Source organism: Aphelocoma coerulescens, chromosome 5 (assembly GCF_041296385.1).
Source record: "Aphelocoma coerulescens isolate FSJ_1873_10779 chromosome 5, UR_Acoe_1.0, whole genome shotgun sequence".
In the NCBI taxonomy this organism is placed as follows: domain Eukaryota; kingdom Metazoa; phylum Chordata; class Aves; order Passeriformes; family Corvidae; genus Aphelocoma; species Aphelocoma coerulescens.
Genome location: NC_091019.1, coordinates 42,878,418 through 42,898,000, shown reverse-complemented (window position 1 = coordinate 42,898,000; position 19,583 = coordinate 42,878,418). Strand labels below are relative to the sequence as shown.

At 35.7% G+C, this 19,583-nt stretch overlaps 1 protein-coding gene across 5 annotated transcripts in view; it reads left to right on the top strand.

Moving 5' to 3' along the window:
• The window catches only part of SLC25A21 (solute carrier family 25 member 21), a 237,893-nt gene extending 218,914 nt beyond the window's left edge, over nucleotides 1-18,979 (top strand). For 3 of the 5 annotated variants that reach the window (XM_069017831.1, XM_069017834.1, XM_069017835.1), the window contains 6 exons: nucleotides 1,003-1,062; nucleotides 3,497-3,604; nucleotides 7,513-7,677; nucleotides 13,792-13,973; nucleotides 14,790-14,842; nucleotides 17,306-18,979. In XM_069017831.1, the coding sequence (XP_068873932.1) occupies nucleotides 1,003-1,062; nucleotides 3,497-3,604; nucleotides 7,513-7,677; nucleotides 13,792-13,973; nucleotides 14,790-14,842; nucleotides 17,306-17,376 (639 nt within the window). In that variant the 3' untranslated portion in view covers nucleotides 17,377-18,979. The remainder of the gene's footprint in view (nucleotides 1-1,002; nucleotides 1,063-3,496; nucleotides 3,605-7,512; nucleotides 7,678-13,791; nucleotides 13,974-14,789; nucleotides 14,843-17,305) is intronic. The other 2 variants (XM_069017832.1, XM_069017833.1) reach the window with 2 other exon arrangements.
• The last annotated feature ends 604 nt before the right edge of the window (nucleotides 18,980-19,583 follow it).

The window sequence follows — 19,583 nt, the reverse complement described above, 5'->3', positions numbered from 1 at the left end:
AATTTCACATATACTCTTTCTTTAGAGTATATCTTGTCCTATGCCTCTTAGACTTTGTGTCCACAGACAAGGAGCTAGGCAGCGAAAGTCTGTCTACCTATGCTGACAGGAAGCTTCTTACTGACTTCAGTGCAGTGAGACTTATTCTCAACCTTCTTCTTGGAAGAACAAATCCATTCGTTTATTATGCTTTGATTTTTAGAAGAATTCACAGCAGGTATTCTGAAAATTAATGGGTTTGGGTGGCAAGAAATGTTAGGTTGCAAAGTGAGCCATTTGTAAATGGTTGCCTTTCACCATGTTGGTGCAGGTGAAGCTGATCCTATTTCTTTCTTGAACTTCAAACACCCAAGAATACAGCTTTCAAGACATCCTCTAAGGAATTGCAGATGCTCAGGGCTTCTAAGCACTGCTGTTTGAAAGCAGACAATTGACTGAAAGATTTATTTGTGAAGAGAGAGCAGAAAAAGAAATGTGCCTGTTGACAGTACAAGATTATAAAAATGACAGACTTTCCATCTTCAAAATCCACAATTATGTCTCTCTGATGAGGAGCAACTAGTGTTTGAGAAAGGCAAAAGTGATTGCAGCACATTATATTAAGGAAGTGGGGGTGATTTCTTGGGAAATTTGTAATATCTGCTACAACATTTAAACTAGTATGTGAAAGTTAATGCCAGAGGAAAAGTTTATAAATTTAAAATATGTCCTATATGATATGAGTGAACTCTTAGATAAATCATCACTTGAATTGCACTTACACTGCTATTATGCATGACAAACTAATAAAATCAGTTTTGAAGCCTGATTACCTCCTCTTGCACATCTAGCACTGCTACCGAGAGTGTGAAACAGAAGTGACTTATGTTTGTTTTGCAGAACTGCATGCGGCTGCTCAGGATATGATGTAGTGAAACTCCATTGTAGTCTGCTTTTTACTAATTTGCATAAGTAGCTGATAATTTTTTTTCAGTGCAATTTCAGTCTAATTTTTATTCACAGTTTTTCACCTTCGAACAATACAAGAAGCTACTAGGATATGCATCATTACCGCCAGGACTGGTATGTATGGATAAAGAACTTCATGTTCTAATGTGTGTCTCCTGAACAGTCTGTCTCATCTGCTTCCTCCCATAGAAGAAGCACAAAATTAAAGGGTCCAGTTCAATCCAGAGTTTTTCAAAACAGACTTGTCCCTTGAAAACATTGATAAGAATTTATCAAAATTGATAAATGATGTTTTATATCAAATGACTTCAAAATAATTCCCTACAATGTCAACACTTGTTAGCATGGATAATGACAGCCACCATGGAAGAGTCTGTATACAACTTGTCATTCTTCATTCTTGCAAAATAACAAAAGAAGTTGAACTTATCAATATTTGTTTACCCATGTCATAGTGACTGGTTTAATACTTCAACCTCAAAGTGCTATTCTCCAAGGCACAGTATGACTATAACAAAAATACAGATCTCAGTCTTATTTTAAAGACTTTATAAAAGAAACATAAGCTATTGATAAGAAATTGCTACCTCCTTTGAAGTAAATGGAAAAACTCTCATGTACATCAGTGGAGTTAGGACTTCTTCTCAAGAAATAACTGGTTTAAAAACAAAATGCAGGACATACATATATGCAGAAATGTTTTAATGCTAAGATGTAGGTTGCATGTGTAATCTGCATTCTCATGTGTAGAGCATAATTCTGCTATTGTGCTTTAGGGGTAAAATACTTTTTATTTTTTATACTTTTTGCTTCCTGCAGTGTAAGAATGTAAATCATAGTAAATATCTATTTTTCACAATGATGGCATCACAACTTTAGGAAACAGTAGATCTTTTGATGGCTATGCTATAAAGGTTTTGGAAATTTCAAGTCCCTTTCAAAGAGTATTGCTTCCATTTATATCTCCCTTTCTTTGCAGTGAGTGAATGGCCATGGAATTCCCTTATCTAGCTTAGAGCAAGTTTCCTCTTCCTCTTAATTATTCCACTGGCCCTATAGCTGTTTGCAGTGTCTCCTATTTTATCTGGTATTTTTCAGCAGTTCTCATCCTTAGGTGTAAATAGAGACTGATACTTGTTCTCTAGCAAATGGAAAGAACAGTTGAACACTTTTTGGGGGAGAGGAAAATATGCTGAAAACTTGTAAACATGAAATAGCCGCCCAAAAGCTGCTCTGGTTCATGTAACAGATACAACAGTGCTTAGAACCATCAGACACCCCTCATATTTTTGGTGCAGTATTGTTACCATAGAGGCATTTTTGACCCTAAGGTAGCGAGGGAAAAAGAAGACTGAGGGGGATTCTGGTCTAAGCTAGGCAGAATGTTTCTGAATGCCTTAACAGACCTCATATCAAGGCAACATTTATTATTAAAAGACAGATGCATACATTAGCACCATCTTCCTACTGGCTTCAGTCTCATGGTTGATGATGAAAGGTTCTCATCTTACTGGAAAAATAGATTTGTTGGTAACACAATCTTCTCCAAAGGCAGTAAGACTGGTGTTTGCCCCTACCCTTCTAACTTTCCATTCTTCTCTTTCTTGAGCTGCCAAGAGTCCCTGCTCATATCCCTCTGTGTTAAGTAAGTTTTTTCTCACTATTGTTTTTTTCCTTACTGTTGGTTTCTTTGAATATCAGCAAGTGTACTCATTATAATGTATCTTGGTCCTGGGACTTTTTTCAGCACCTAGGGAGTTTGGGGATGTTGAAGTGGAGGCAATAAATATGTAAAGTGATCATTAAATTTAACCCCTCTGAATTTTCTCAGTTGACCTAAATATTTTAATGCTATTTTTTCTTAAAAACAAATTAAGGTATCTTAAAATTCTGTGCCATGATGGAAAGCAAAGCAGTGAGGATCTCCATATCTGTAACTGAAATGTACTACCAGCTTCTAAGTGAATGGAGTTAATTCATCCTTGCAGTGAATGCTGACACTTCCCTGTGTGCCACTCATTCCCATATAAACCTTTCTAGGATTGTTACCTAGTAGGTGAACATTCTACTTTTGCAATTTGCTTAAGTACTGAACTATTTTAGATTTTTACATTTATTTTTAAGTTAATATGTTAGTGTTATGTGATTAATGCCCAGTTCAGATATTTTTTCCACTGGTGCATAACTACATTTATATTTGTGTTACTTTTCGGAGTCCAACCAAAGATAATATGAGGACATTCTTTTTCCACTTTTTTCATGTTTGCATAATAATTTAGTACCACATTTTTCCTTACAGCTGAAAAGAGAATTCATGGACATGGACTGCTATGACATTTTATTTTGATTGTTTCGGAATATGGTTTATGGCTATTGTCATATTGTCTTCACAAACTGTCAGCATCTAATCAAGGACTAAAGCTGTTTAGTAATAGAATATTGCAGCATTACTGTAGTCTTGCAGTTTGCATTGTATCACTAAGTTTCCCAATCTGATGTTCAGAAAGTATTACTCCTTAATATTTAATTTTCGTTTTAACTTTCCTAGGCATTTGCAGTTGCTGGCTTGGGATCTGGGTTGACAGAGGCGGTTGTGGTTAACCCATTTGAAGTAGTAAAGGTTACCTTACAGACCAATCAGAATGCCTTCACAGAGGTAGGAAAATTGCTTCATTCTCCTTTTTCCACTTTATTGGGCATAATGCACTTTGGGGTTCGTATTTAGAGCAGAATGTCTATAATATATTGGTTGATGCAAGTGATTTTCCCACAAGGGTAACAGAAATGGAGAAGGAAGAGACCCAATAGACAATGCCTTCAGATATGCAGAGCTGCATGCGGTATTGTCAGAAGCATCAGCATCTCCACTGTAAATATTCTTTGCCTGAAGTGCACCTTCATCCCTCCAGAGCAGCCAGAGACCCAGCACTGTGAGGAGTTGTAACCCAGGAGTACAAACCTGAGCCCCTTGTACACAGCACATTTACCCCAGCAGGCTCCAGACTGCAAGCGAGCACCGAAGGTTACTATGAAACACCACAGCCCTGTGCCCTAGACAGAGTCCAGCTGCTGTATTTTATGCTGTGTTTCTTGGATGAAATTACTTACAAGACTTCACTTTTATTAGCACTAACTGGAAAATTGTTATATAACAAGTACATTGATGATTTAAATTCTTGATCCACTTCAGAGTTTTATTAGTCAAATATTGTTAAGTCCAAAGAAGTCATTGTGCAAAACATTGTCCCCGATTCTGGGTACTGCTGAAAGAGGAAAAAGATCAAACTGGGAAACAAGTGATTTATGAAAGTCAAGTGTTCTCAGGAACACACTAACTTATATTCATTTTCATGCAGAAGGTGTTCCAGGATAAAGTGAAGGAAGGCAGTATTTTTCTCATTGAATAAAAATAACAATTGTCAAATCATCTTTTTCAAAATATTTTGAGAAATCAGCTGTACCATGGTAGAAGTGCTAAATCACATAAGCATCGCATGAAAAGGTTGGCTGAATCCCTGGTGGGACATGATTTTTGCATATTCTACTATTAAGTTTTGACTGAGTTAATACTTGCATGCCTTGTAGCACTCATCTGCGCAAACTGAACCCTTTGGGGGGATGCACAGTAAAGAGATTTATGACCAGGCCATTTACATAAGCTGTTTGGGCCAAGCTCCTCAGGTCCACTCTGGAAAAGTATTGCTACTGATTTCCAAATGTCATAGAGTAGCTGGTACCTACTCCATAACTCATCCAGAAAAGCATTTTCTTCCAGAATAAATTTTAAAATGTTTGGTAAATTTCTGTTTGATTCTTAATGCATATGAAAGACATGTTTGTTTGCTGCAAGTCTCCAGTCTAGACATTTTTTAAACTTGGGCAGCAAAGCCACTGAAACAGATGAATTATGCAGTACAGGAGTTAAATGTTTAGGATCCTGGAAAGAAAGAGACTGAAAGTGGAAAAAAGCAATGTGTGAGAGGATCTCTCTCTCAGGAAGGTGATAGGATAAAAATTATGGACTACTACTGCTTCAGCAGTAGTAAACTGAGCAGATATTCTGGATCTTTCTGCTTCACAGTTGTGAAGATGTAATTATCCTATCTTAAAAAACCTTCTGCTTTTAGGTATAAACAAACCAGTGTTATATTTTGATCAAACTATTCCTTGTAAAGTTGCAAAAGACCAATGTATTCTTTCACTTCATAAGTTTTAATTTTTTCTCTACTGAAAAATTTGTAACAAAGTCTGGGGTGGTTTAGTTTGTAAATTGTATGCAATTACTTCAATTAGTTAGAGCATCCCTTCCTTGGTGGCCTTCATAATACTACAATAATGAAACTGTAGCTGTCCAAAATCATTCTGAGTTGGTTTTGTTCAGGTGAATATTCTTTAATTTAATTTAAAGAATAATTTCACAAAACCCAAATAATAGTATATCATCATACAAATAAAATTGTGACAGAATGGTATTTGGACTCTAATAGAAACCTCTAGTGAAAAAATTCCAAGGGAAATTAAGTTCTTAAATCACAAAGATTGTTATTATCACAGATCTATTGATTTTTAATATATCTTTTGAAAGTGTTAAAATTTCAAAATTTGCAGTGAATCAGAAAAAAACTCCAGTGACTTTATACTTTACATCAAGTTCTCATTACAAATATGTTAAAGAACATTCCACACTGAAGCATGTAAACTCAAGCCTATTGGAAGAAGCATGTCTAAAGGTTATATTATACAGCATAAGGCATTACCATGCACTGTTTTTCTAAAAGGTTTAAGTAAAGTGTGTACCTATCCCATTGTGGAGCTTTCATACTACATGATGAAACCTAATGCACTTCACATATTTCTTTGACTATTGTATAGAAATAATAAATATATCTTGTTTAAAAGGAACAAGGAAGAGCATGAACACATACACTCACACCCAGACTCCTGCACACCCCCAAAGCAAATATTCACACCCTGCGGTGACAGCTGAATTGTTCTGTGGTAGGAGATCATCTTTCGGGGCTTGATAGATTTAAAGAGGAAGGCCACTATAAATCACGTATCAGCCCTTTTGTAATGTGCATTGCTATGGGTAAAAATAATGGTGACTTTTTGTTAAACTGCAAGAAGGCCCAACACCATGTTGTTTGTTTTTTCCTTTTTTTTTCCTTTCTCTGTAGCCCTGGATAACTCACTGGCTATAGAAGCTGGTGTGATGATTAAAATCTTCCCACCTGAAGTGAGAGTTATGATTAATTAAACAAATACAGTTTTCTGCTTTATGATGAAAAGAATCTGACTCCAAATTCCACTGAGTGGGTCTGTATTAAGTAAAAGTCAACAGCTGTGTGAAGTGCATTAACTCCAGATGTTTGTACAATAAATTCCTCTATCTAAGGTCCTTCCATCATCAGTGATGAACCACAGACCTTCTATGGCTTGATCAGTTGCCATGATGACACCTACTTTGGTAAAAGGGAAGTGCTGCCAAAGAGAGTCCTCTTTGTTACTAAAGGACTGAAAAGGGAAGTCAGGTGTAGACATTGCAGGTGTCTATATTTGGATATGAATCCCATCTCAGGTTTTCAGCAATTGACAGGCTTCCATTCTGAGTCATGAGTAAATCCATGTTCAAGAAAAGGGATACCAAGGAATACCTTACTATTGAAGGTTGCTCTATTATTTCTTAAAGACCTAATCTCCATTTTTGGAGCATGAAAAAGGATGTTATTGCTAGTATCCATGTTGGATGTCTCCATTTTAGAATAGATTCTGACTTGAATTATTGGGGGTAGTTAGGAAAGTAAGCTATAGTAAAATGTATGCAGAGTATTAACAGGATAATATTAGTTTTGAAATATGAAAAAACAGAATGAAACTTTGTATTAAAGATTAAACTTGTCAGTCACCTAAATAAGCACTCATGTGCTCTGTCAGATACAGTAGCATCATTTGGCTGATGCTGTTGATGTACCACAGTGGTATTTTGAAATGGAAAGCTATTAAACAAATAGATGTATTGAAATTAGTGGTATTCACAGTGGTGTAGTCAAAATTCTTCTATATTTTCATGTTTGAACCTCCTAGCGGAAGTCATGTTTTGCCTATCTAATTATATATTTGGTTACCCAGAGCTGGCTTTATGCTTTGGAGAAAGCCAAACTCGATTCAACAACTTTTTGAAAGTAATGTTTCTATAATGCTGCTAAAAAAAAAAAAAAAGTAAAATATTCAGAAGGGAATAGCTAATTCTAAGTGTCACGGTATATTCAAAAAAAGATCAAAGGTGCATGTAGTCAGGCAGATTCTGTCTGCTATGAGGCAGCTTCTTCCTTTTTGTCTTGCTTTCATCTATTCTGCAATCAGAAAAATGAGGAATCTTTTTTTAATTAAAGTTGTGATTTTTATATGGTCACAGGAAAATGAAAATAGCAAATATGGTAATACTTAATATAAAATTACAAGAACTGGCAGCACTGTGTTTGTCAATGGGATGGAAATGATGCTGTGTTTATTGTTTTCTTTTTGTAAAGATGATCTCTTCCTCCTTTTGCTTCACTTGTGTAGCAACCATCTAGCTTTGTTCAAGCTCAGCAGATCATTAAAACCGGTGGTCTGGGCTTCCAAGGACTCAACAAAGGCCTTACTGCAACCCTGGGCCGTCACGGAGTTTTTAACATGGTTTACTTTGGATTCTACTTCAATGTGAAAAACATTCTTCCAGTCAATAAAGTAAGTTCTCCCTACAATGCAAGAGACAATCAGATAAGTTTGACATTTTAGTTCCCATGGTATTTTTCGGTGCAAAACTGTGGTATTTAGTGATAAACAGTGACTAACCTAGCTATGTATTTTAATGGAAGCATATTAAGGACTTGAACTTCTCACTTTTTAAGCAAAGCTGAGTATAGTCATATCTGAATTATCATTCTTATGAATTTCCCTTTATAATATGGTAGCAGTGCAAAAATGCAGCAATTGAGATACAGAGATGTTGTGCTTATGTTGGGGATGTATGCGCTTTTTTTGTGGCAAACCTGTGTAGGAGAGAAAAATCAGTTTCCAGAACTCCTTTCAGTATTCACAAAGGGGCTAAGCTTGTGGAGATGGCCAAGTTGCAGTATGTAGGTTGTTCTGGCCAGACATGGGACCTATTTACTCAAAAGAGAGTTCAACCTAGTGTTTAAGGATGACAGGGAAGATTCATCCATATGGGAGAGAGACAGCCCAAAACAGGATGTAAAGGGTCATGCACAGGGACTTTATATCATTTATAATTTAAAACAAAAAGAATCATTATAGCTGTAATTTCCCTTAAAGAAATTTTGATAGTCCTACATTACTTTAAATAACAAAGGAAGCATTTCCCTTTACAACAGAAGGAAATTTTACTAAAGAAAATGTGGTAATATTAGCAGCTTTCTAAATGACTGTGTGAGAAACAACTAATGAATGATTTATTAATTATTCCAGTATGCTACTTACTGAAGTGTGTTTTCACTAATGTGATTTTTAGATGATGACAGTTAAACAGTCACAGGTGTAATATGTAGTGATATACATGTAAGAAGGTGCAATTCACATCAAAAGGAATCCGTTTCTATTCCCAGATGAAGTAACACCTCTTTTTTTTCTGCACTTCTGAGTAGCCTGGTATTTTTGTTGGCAGTGTTGTGTAAATGGAGGAAAGCTCCACTTCTTATTTGCAGATCATTACAGTAAATTGAATTGTTCAAGAGCAGCTGACCCACAAGTTTCTACAAGTTTCTTATAGTGTATTTATGCATATTTTACAGTGTACTTTAGTTGCACATTCTAAAAAGTCAAGGCACAAGCATAGCTTGATACTAAGATTGGAGTAAACACTTTTGTGTTGAGCAAAAGATGAAAAAATTATAAGCACAATGCAGAAAATTCCGAAAAATATGCAGGTAAGGACAGAGACTAGTGTGCAGCTTCTATGGGAATCATGGGAAAAGTTCTTGCATAGCAATTGAATAGTAATAGTATTTGGTATAAGCATGCTTTCCTAGCCTTTCAGATTTTCAAAAATAGAAACAATTATTACATTATTAGAAAGATTCAGAGCTTTATGATCCAAAGGAAATTAGTACTTTATACAAATTTTGTATCATGCATAAAAATTTTAACATCTACAACATGGGTTTAAATACATGTAGAAAACAAAAGAGAAATTACTTAAATGTCAGCCAGTGGCCCAGCTGTCCTCCAATAATAGCAAAATCAAAAGGCAATTTAATCTATGTGGGATTAACTGCAAGTAAGTGGAGAGGTTTGCCTTGTGCTTGACAAGTGCACAGTGCCTTATATGGTGGCTGGCACAGTGGCTACATCTGTGCTAGTAAATTGAGTAGCAGCACCAAAACTCAGCTGTCTGTGCTGTTAAACATTCCCTGGCACAGCTTTGGCCCTGGCCAGCCAACACAGTTCCTGGGTATGTCTTAGGAGCTAGTGAAGACAAGGAACCCTTCCTCATGGGCTGGTTTCATGCAGCCAGTCTGTTTTGAATGGTAATAGCATTCTATAGTGCTAAGAAAGTTAAAAGGACTCTCTAGGCCAGCCGGCATCAGTGGCATAGACAGTCTGTACAGACAGATATAGCCAATAATTCTGATCAAACTCCCATTAAAATCAATGCAAACTTGCCCTGAATTTAAGAAGACCTCTTAATCAGGCCTCATCTGGCTTGTGCTAGCCAACATTATGTCTCAGGTACTTACATTCATTGAATTTCACTTCAGTGACTGCTAAATGGAAGTATTTAACAATAATTTGTGAGTTGTAACTTAAAACTCTTGTCAGTGGGCAGGTACTAGAGGCTGAGAGTTATCAAACCCAAACCTGTACAAGGAATTTGGTAGAAGCTGGTTTGCACTTAGTCTGAAAAATGTTAAACAGTTATTAATTTGTCTGGATTTCTCACATACTTGATTTCATTACAAAATCTAGTTTGTTAACTTTTTATATATTGCCAGAAAAGAAAGTCTTAAAGCCAGTTTTGCAATATTGACAAATATAAAAAAATTATATATAAAAATTGTGAAATAAGAATACTACACTTGTGAAATAATTTTGACTATTGACATGTATTTGCTGTTCATCATCTGTAACATAAGTGGGAAATGTATGAAAATCTCTGAATGAACCTTTTAGCTCTCAGCTAAACTGTGCATTAAATTTGCATCCCAATTAGGGATGTTTGCGGCCTATTTTGCCAAAAACAATAAATCTTATAGGTTGAGTGGTCAAATGATATCAATGATATATGTGGGTTGTAAATGTCCATAATGAATAATTTTTCATACATCCAGTCTATTCTGCTAAACAGACCATTTACAGCCCACCTTGTGCTATATTTACTGAAAAGGGAATATGCCGGATTTCTTTCAATGGCCACTAATGTATCAACCATAGAGAATTAGCACCTGTGCCTCTGCCCTAGCAATGAAATTACTTTGCAAATGGCATCTGCTTTTATAGTGCATTTCATAGTCCAGCAGCTTTCACTTTTCAATTTTTTATCTAATTAGGTTTGCTTTTAAACATTAGTTTCATTAAAACCTTTGCTCACTACCACCTCCAAGTGGCTGCCACATTTCTTAATGGTAAGAGATTTCCTCACACCTGTTAAAAGACCCCTTTGAAATGTGGCCAACTGCAAAACTCACTTCAAGTCAACTCACATCTGCCAGCCCCAGCCACCACAGATGTGCCTCCTGTTACAAGGGCTGCTGCATCAGGCTGTGGGTGCTGAGCAGTGCATTGTCTTGTAAGAGAAAGGGGGCCTGAACTTCTATAGGCAAGGAAGAGATGGGAAACCCAAATGGGCTGTTCAGTTTGGTGAGTAAGATAGACAGTAATTTTATTTTAGTAGCTCTCAGATCCATGCCAACATAGAAGTTCTATGTAGGAATAGAGAGTGAAAATTGGATGTGGTGCAATGGACTTGAAGAAATAGTAAGCCAAGGTGATTTAGGAGAAGACTGGATCAGAATGAGTAGTAGAATAAACTCAGAGCTACCATCCAAACTCAGGTTTTAGAAAGACCTGGGGATTAAAAAAATTTAAAATAGAGGTTCTGTATCCAGCACAACATTACAAGTGAATGAAGTGGTCTGTAGAGGAAAGCTTTGGAGACTGAAGCTGATAAATTATAACTGTCTCCAGTGGGTGACACTCTTATACATGGATGTGTATGTCCAGATTTAGTGCTAGAATTTTCCGTGGCTGGAAATTATGGAATATAAAAGAAGGAAATAAGCAGCATTTGATTTGGAAAGCATTTATTGAGTCTTATTTAAAAAAAATTATTAGATAAGTAATGTATGAAAAGTAGAGAAATAACATCTCAAATTTTTTCTCCCTAAAAAAGCAGGGAAATCCAACAGGACATGCATAGATATGCATTTGTTAGTGATGCCTTCTTTTCTCTTTGTTTTTAATGGCTGCTGGTGCTCCCAGCGTGGAGACTAAGCTGTACAAGGTAATGTGATTGTGAAGAGTTTAGTAAAAAGGTGAGATGATCACAGATTATTATCCAACCACAGCTAAGTTATTCCATTGTAAATAAGTAAACAGGTATTTCACTTCCTTGTGGTATACTGTTTTGTGGTGTGGCACCATTTAAGACCAAGTTTCCGTTCCATACGTTCTGCTCATACTACATAAAAAAATGGACTGTGCTTAAAAACTGAATTCATGTATGTTCTTCCTCCAATTTTGCTATTTATGAAAGGAAGAGGAGCATGTCAGAATCTTTTTTCCTAATGTACAACATATGAAACATATAATAGTTGGTCAGTGAGCTGCATGGTGCAGAAATTAGTGACAATAGTGTGATGATAACTGCCTCTGCTAACCAGTTACAGCATTAGCACTAGACAGATACCTTATCCTTGAACCTTTTTCCTTGGAATTCTAGACTGTTGGGAATATTTTGGCATTGTCCATCGGGCAGAAAAAGGACAGACTTTGGTGTAAAAAGAAAGGCATTCCTTCATGATGGCACCAACTTGCACCTACCTGATAGACAGCCAATGTTCCCTTGTCCATGTAAGCATTCTAGACAGAGGCAGAAATTATGTTTGGAAATCTCTTTTTCAATTGGAAGCATTATCACAGTACAGTGCCACTAGCTATGCTTTTAGGAAAAAAAACCAACTTTTTATTTTTGACACCTAAATTCTGTTATACTAATGAAATTACCCAGATATTACAGTGATGAATTTCACAGAAAAACATTTCCCATTAGGTTTATGATAAAAAATCAAGTTATAGCAAAGCTAGTACTTACTATGGTACATTTGGTTAGCATCCAGTTTTGTGAATGGACAAAATGCTTCCAAAGGGTTCTTCTTTTCTTCTCTAGATACCAGAAACCTTGGCTTTATTACATTTGCATTTAATCACTGTATGTACAGATTGAACAGAAATTTGTTTGCTAAGCTCTTTGCTAAAAAAGTGCTACAATTCTTGTACCACAAGCCATTCTAATTTTTAAAAGTTATTACCAGTATGTTTCGTGTTTTGTGAAATCAAGGTGTTGAGTTTTTCTGCAAATAATAAAGAACTCTGTTGATTTTGACATTTCTTTCTAAACACCTGTATGGGCTTCATCCAATGTATATTAAGAAAGTTTTAATTTATTTTTCTTGTTGTTAATCTGGAAAGGAAAACTTCTTTCTTGGTTTCTTTTTCATTCAAAAACATACAGGTTTAGGAAACAAAAAACTGTCTTATTTTAACATTCCGCTGGCACTGATGTTATAACATGGCAAGATCATTTGTTATTTTAATAATGATTTTCTATAATTAAAGCACCTTCATGACAGAAGTGAGCTGCATATATAGAGCCTGATGTAGCAAAGAAGTGTCCTTCTGTTGAAAACCAATAGCAAAACCAAATTATGTGCATAGGAAATGTCCTGGAACACACTGCCCTGTGACTTCCACTACTTAGAGAAATAGGATTAAACTTGCTTCAAGGAACTTTGACTCCCAGATAAACTCTGGGTTCTTTGATGTCATAGAAATGCCAAGGTAGGAGGTCTTTCTAAAAGATCAAATAAAACCCAGTTGAACTGTGAACTGTGAGTGAGCAAAGAAGTTTTTAGATGCACTTCTAACCTACTTCCAACTTTTACCGTGTGCATAGAGTAGGGTTCAGAAACAATCTGTTGTAAATTCTTCAGCCAATTAGCTGAGTGAATTACCACCGTTTATAATGCGCAGAACGTGGAGGCTCTCTTGCCGTTGTGCCGAGTTAGATTGTTAATAACAGGAAGCTAGCACTTCTCAGTACAGTGGATCAGCTACATGTGAAAATAAATGTAAAAAACCTGGAGGGAAATGGCAGCAGACTGAGATTAGTCTTTATTTAATTTAGCATTTGGGGGTCCAACACACAAATGAGTGTTTTAGTAGGCTTCATGGTGGAAGTTGCTGTCATTTGTAAAATATTCTGGCCAATTAGCTAATAGTGTGCTTGGATTTCTCCTGTTTTGATACAGTAATACTAAGTACATTGTGAAGCCCAATTATACAAATCATCCCCATATGCCATACCAGTCTTTCTTTATGAACTGTGTTTATAAATCCTGTGTGAGGAAATGTGTACTTCAGCAATTTAGACCATGTGTAAAAACATAGCCAATAGGATTGTCAAGAAAACAAGTTCCAGCATAGGAAATCCTAATGTGTTCCGCTAAAATAACATGAGTGTGTTGTGTGAGTTTTCTGATTAAATGCTTATTACTTTATAGTGCTTAACCTGCACAGGTCTTTCCGTTTCCTTTTTATTCTTTCTTTCCTCTTTTTTTTTTGTAGGATCCAAATTTGGAGTTTTTGAGGAAATTTGGAATTGGGCTAGTCTCAGGAACAATAGCCTCAATTATTAACATTCCTTTTGATGTTGCAAAAAGTAGGATTCAAGGACCACAGCCAGTTCCTGGAGAGATCAAGTACAGAACCTGTTTTAAAACTATGGCAACAGTCTATAAAGAGGAAGGGTAAAACATTCTTATTTTAATAAATGTCCAGACCTCTGTTTTAGTTCATATGGGTCCATAAAACCATGTTGTTATGTTTCAGATTTGATGAGGACCATTAAGCCACCCTGAACTCACATATCAAAAGAGGCCAATGTAGCATTTTGAAAATTTATTTTAGAATTACAAGGAGGTATCTTCCTATTACATATGAACTTTTACAAGAGACTTACAAGATGATTATTGGGTTGTCAAAATTTACCTTCCACAAGTAAATGCTTCGTGTGTAATATCTTGTGTAATTTTTTCAACTCTTTATTTTGTAAAAGGAAAATATGAAAAGAAAATAGGTTATTTCTCAATTTAATTGTAATTATATAGGCCTCTGTACCTTTAAAATTATTGCTGAAATAATTAAATTGAGGACAGATCCTTGTGGTAATAATGTTTTCCAACTTTTAAAAATATTTCTCAAGTGGTGACTGAGTTGTAGCTTTGATATTCAATTATATCAGTCATTTTGTCCCTGTATGCAGCTGTTGTTAACTGACTTGTCTTGAAAGTAAACCCATCTCACTGATTAAAGTCATATTTCTGATTGGCTAGGCTCACAACATTGCTTTTGTGACTGAACATTGATTAACTTTTTCTCTTCATCTGATCTGCCTCTGTAAAATGTTAAAATCCAGATACAGCCTGCTATTGAACATGTGTAATTTCAAATAATTGCCTCTAAGTGCTCTGCCAGCATTTTAACAAACATATGCTACAATTCCATTCTTCTTCTAGAGCAAGAATATTGTTTGAAATGTTTTGTTTGTTATTCTTCTGTTACAGATTTCTGGCTCTGTACAAAGGCTTGCTTCCCAAGATCATGAGGCTGGGTCCAGGTAATTTTCCTTCTGTCATTTCTGTTTTGCTTTTGTTCTTGCTTTCTCTTCCCATTTTTCAGTTTCTTTAGAAAATGTAGTAAATATCAGTCTAATAAATGAATCAAAATATCTTTCACTTTGAATGGTTTCTTTTTAAAATAGCATCATCTAATAGTATCACAGATGGATTTGGCTAAGTATGTGTCTAAAAAAAAATCATTTACGCATATACATCAGAGAACTGCAGATCCAAGTAACTGCTGGTTTGTGCAATTGCTTTATTTATGAACAAACCAAAGTACATGCAAATGACAGAACTGTAAAACTTTCAGAAGTTTCTTAAAGCTTCCTATTCCTTCTAATGTGATTTTTTGAGTTCACTAGGATTATTCCATACCTATGTGAAGTCAGCCTAAAACGCAGGTTAGAGGCTCTCCATAAAATGCACTCCACTAGTCAAAGCACAGCACAAGCATATCAAATTCCACTTTCTTCTCCTGTGCTCTATGGGGGCAGACACTAAAAAGCTGATAACAGAGCTAGGAAGAGACTTGTATGGCCCTGGAAAACTAAGAGGACAAGGATATCTTAGAACTGGGGTTGTTGTTTGACCCCTTCTTACTAATTACCCCAAATGTGGGAGCACAGTGGTTGAGAGCTGTATCTTCTTTGGCTTTTAGAGTTTTTTTTCCCCTTACTGGTTTTTATTAATCATGAAAGCAAAGCACTGGGCCTCAGAATTTGTCAGCCCACAGAGGCAGACTGCATCAAGAAAAGCAGAAGCCCCAATTTGAACAGTATCCCATTCCCGTGAAAACATATTTTCAGTTGTTCAACCTGGTTGTTTAACAGGCAAGTACACACATAGGTAAAAGCAAGTAGGTAAAGAGCCTGTTCTGCAGTATAAAGGAGGCATTAGGTTTGTCTGTAAATGTTTGCATATCCAATCCATCTGGCTAAGTGCTAGACCATGCCTGGTTATTGTGCAGGGTGAGGAAGAAGGTGGGGAGAGGAAACAAGGAGCTCTAGAGCTAAAAACTTTTTCCCTCACACTCCAAAGATACTAGATTACGTAAAGGACAAAGAGAAGGCAGTGTTTAGCTTTCCCAGTACCTCTTAGCACAGCAGATTTTGGAGTAAAATTTTCCATCTTACAAATGAGTATGCATTCTGGCCCAGATCCAGCAAGCCAGTTAAATGTGAAGTTCATTCTAAATACTTTTGTGGTTCTATTGACTAACTAATATATAGGTTTGACTTTCTGATGAAACAATAATACAATCTTTGTTGTGACTGGGAAGGTAATTCCTTCTTCCAACATGTGCATGTTTACAGGAAAAGAGATACACAAGCAGATGACACAGTATGAGATTTGGAAGCAGCCTTGATTTGAGTTCAAATCACATCTTAGATATTGTGTCTGTGATTTGTTTGTTGGTCAAAGCCTTTTGCAAACTTCTGCTCTGTCTAGCTGTCTCTGAGTTCCTTTTCATAGGGGATGATTTCAAGCCTGATGATGGTTCCTCAGGATGAGTGCTATGGAGAAACTCATGTGGTAGTTCTGTGTGCCTGCTTGTCTGAGCCTATCCCCAGAAAGGCGAGCCCAGTTCAGCAGAAGACATGTTTGTTAGAGGTGCCTCTCCAAGCTGCCAACTGAACCAACAGGCAAAGGCAAAGGAAAGAAAATATTTATGCCCCAGTGCTGGCTCCCACAAGTAATATATATTTATTCATGCAGCCTGGTTCTCTTTACCCGTGTTCTCCCACTAGAAGCTTCTCTGTGCATTTAGTTATATATATACCTTCTGAAATGTTCCTTTCTTTATCTCATACAGTAATTACAGCCCAGTTACAGTCTGGCTTCACTAACAGTAAAGATATTTCCTGGCTTTCAAGATGGGATTTTATACTGTTATCAATTCTAGCAAATAATGACATTTCATAAGATCAAAATTTTGCCTGTGGATGTGTAGAGAGGAAAGATTATACTCATTTCAATACCATGATTTTTCTGCTTTAGACATGGTGAAAAAACAGGTGAAAATGTCTCTTGAATCTTACCCAGAATAATTTTCATCATTCTGGAGATGAATTTTTGTCATTCCACCAGTCAAATTGCTCTTTCATTGCCAAATCTAACTAAACAGGCACACAAATATATGCATATTCAGATTAAAAGTTTCTACTTGTAGAAGAACAAAGAAAAATATTAATCTTGAAAAAGTATTAGGAAAAATCACACTGAGGGTGAATTTGATTTAATATGCAAGCTATTTACATCAACTTTATAATCTAATATTAAGAAAAATTGGTACGGATTATGAACTGGTGAATTTTTAGTGAACTTGGGAAATAGTAGAATTATCCATTTTGCAAGTAAGGCTTTGCCATATGCTGGTTTATATTACACACTAGAAATGCTCTATAAAATCTTGAAAATGGTGAATTTTCTATGTTTTAAAATAATATCTTTTCTTCCAGGTGGTGCAGTGATGCTTTTGGTTTATGAATACGTTTATGCTTGGCTTCAGGACGCAGTTTATCACAACTAGCACTTCTGAAAAATGTACTCTTTAAAATTATATGATTCTAAAATACACTATAACAAAGTAAAATTGATTCTTATCCTTTATACTGTTGAATACCCTCAGATTGCAGTGATGTTAAAAACAAATATGGTCTTTAGGTCCTGATCCAAGAAGACATTTAAGCACATGCTTTTCTGTAAATGCATAATTAAATAGCACTTGACATTTGTAATTGTTTTGCTGGACCAAGAGAAAATATAAAGTAGACATAAGAACCAGTTAGTTTTTAAAGGGCAAACTGAAATTTCTTGACACAGAATCATTCTATGTAATCATATACTTTTTTAAAAGTTTCAACTGACATGGCAAGATAAAAACTTTCAGGACATTTTAAAGAAAAAAAAAGAGTAATCTTGGGAGGGCAGATACTGAGCTATTGTAAACTGACAGCTCCCTTGACTCCACATTAAGAAAATGACCCATACTTTGCAACTCTTGAGCCAGTCTTGGGTCCAGTTTCAATTCAGCCCAGTATGATTTCAGCATACATAGAAGAGCTTTGCAAGTTCTGTGGAGTTCGGATAGAAAAGGACAGCACAAGCAGCCACAACTTTAAAAACATCCATAATGTTAAATATCCTACTTGTTCTTAGCCATATATATGATATAAATTTCATTCAGAACATAGAAGATACTGAAAATGATTAGTCTGCATCGTTACATAAAAATGCAAAACAATGTGGATTGATAGAAGAAATGAGTAAATAAATTAACAGAAAAAAGTAATTTTAGGCATATGAGATTTTACTGCAAATTTTTTATCCACCTTGATATACTATTCTCAAAAGAGTTGTCCTGTGGTAAAAATGCTCAGTGCACCCTGACTGACCCCTTAGCCTTTAATTTCCACCATGGAATGGTGAAACAAGGTTGTAGACTGATAGCACATCTGCAGTTGTAGTTAGCTCGCCATACACCTCGAAGAAATGCACCTTTCTGTAGATAAAAAAGTGTTGCTCTGAAGCTAAAATTTTTGCTTTTCCCAGTCACTGTAAATATAAATATTTCAGGGATATATTCATGTTCTTACTGGCCATTCTAACTCTGTGAAATACAGTAAATCCTGCTATGCTGACTGAAGACATAGTTTCTGTTCATTCTACATTTTAATTTTAAAAACTCTATAAATAATTTAAAATCAAACATTATTCTGTTATAAAAATGTCTCCATTCTCTAACTTGGTTTGTTGTTGTCAAATGAGCACATATCTTGCAATTGCTGAAAGTTTCAGTATCTCCCCATACTGTATTCACACTGTTAATGTTAAATGTTCTTAAGGAGGTACAAACCTTTTCCTTAACAATCCTAAAGAAGTATCTTTCTGCATTTTTACTTGAAAATGGCAGTTCACATGTGAAGTCTCATCTCACGAGTGTTTTTAAAGCATTGGAAAAGCAACAAAAAGCTAAAAATAGAAATGTGTTTTCAGAGCTTTCAAGGATGCCTGTATTGACACGCTCAATAAGCCTCTCTTTTTTCTGAATTTGGCAACAGTGGCTTTTCATACCTATGCTATTTCATAGCTAAAATCAATAAAATTAACTCTGTTAAAGTTTATGCTTTTAAGTCAAGTGTTTCTCATTGTTGCATTTTATTGTCAGATCTTGGCCAAAGACACTACTAAGATACTTTCAAAAACCAAAGCAAAAGGCTTTATAATTTGTCTTTTATTAATTTAGGGCATTCAAAATATAAAAATAAAATGTTTTAAACATACTGTATATACATATATAGCCTTTGGTTTTACATCCTTTCCAACATGATTTTTTTCAGTTAATAACTCAGCCTGATCTTGGATAAAAGGAGAAACAGTTGAGAACAGAAAACAGCACGGTATGGGAAAACAAACCTATGAAATTACCAGCCCAATCCCCCATTACTCCTCATGTAAAATGGGCTGAAATTCAGTTTTCCACCAAACATCTTCTGAACTGGGGCCATGCAAACACAGTTCGGTTGAAGGGAGTATTATTAGGCTTCATTGATTTCTTTGGAAACACTTAACACCCTGGGAATAAAGTGTAGATTTTTCAGATTAAAAACTTTAATTCTGCACCCACATATACTGCATATTTCCCAAATGCATCCATTCACCTCGGTGGGTTCACTCCAGATTTATACCCTTGTACTTGACAGCAGCACTTAACCCTTAATTATTATTTTTCAGAAA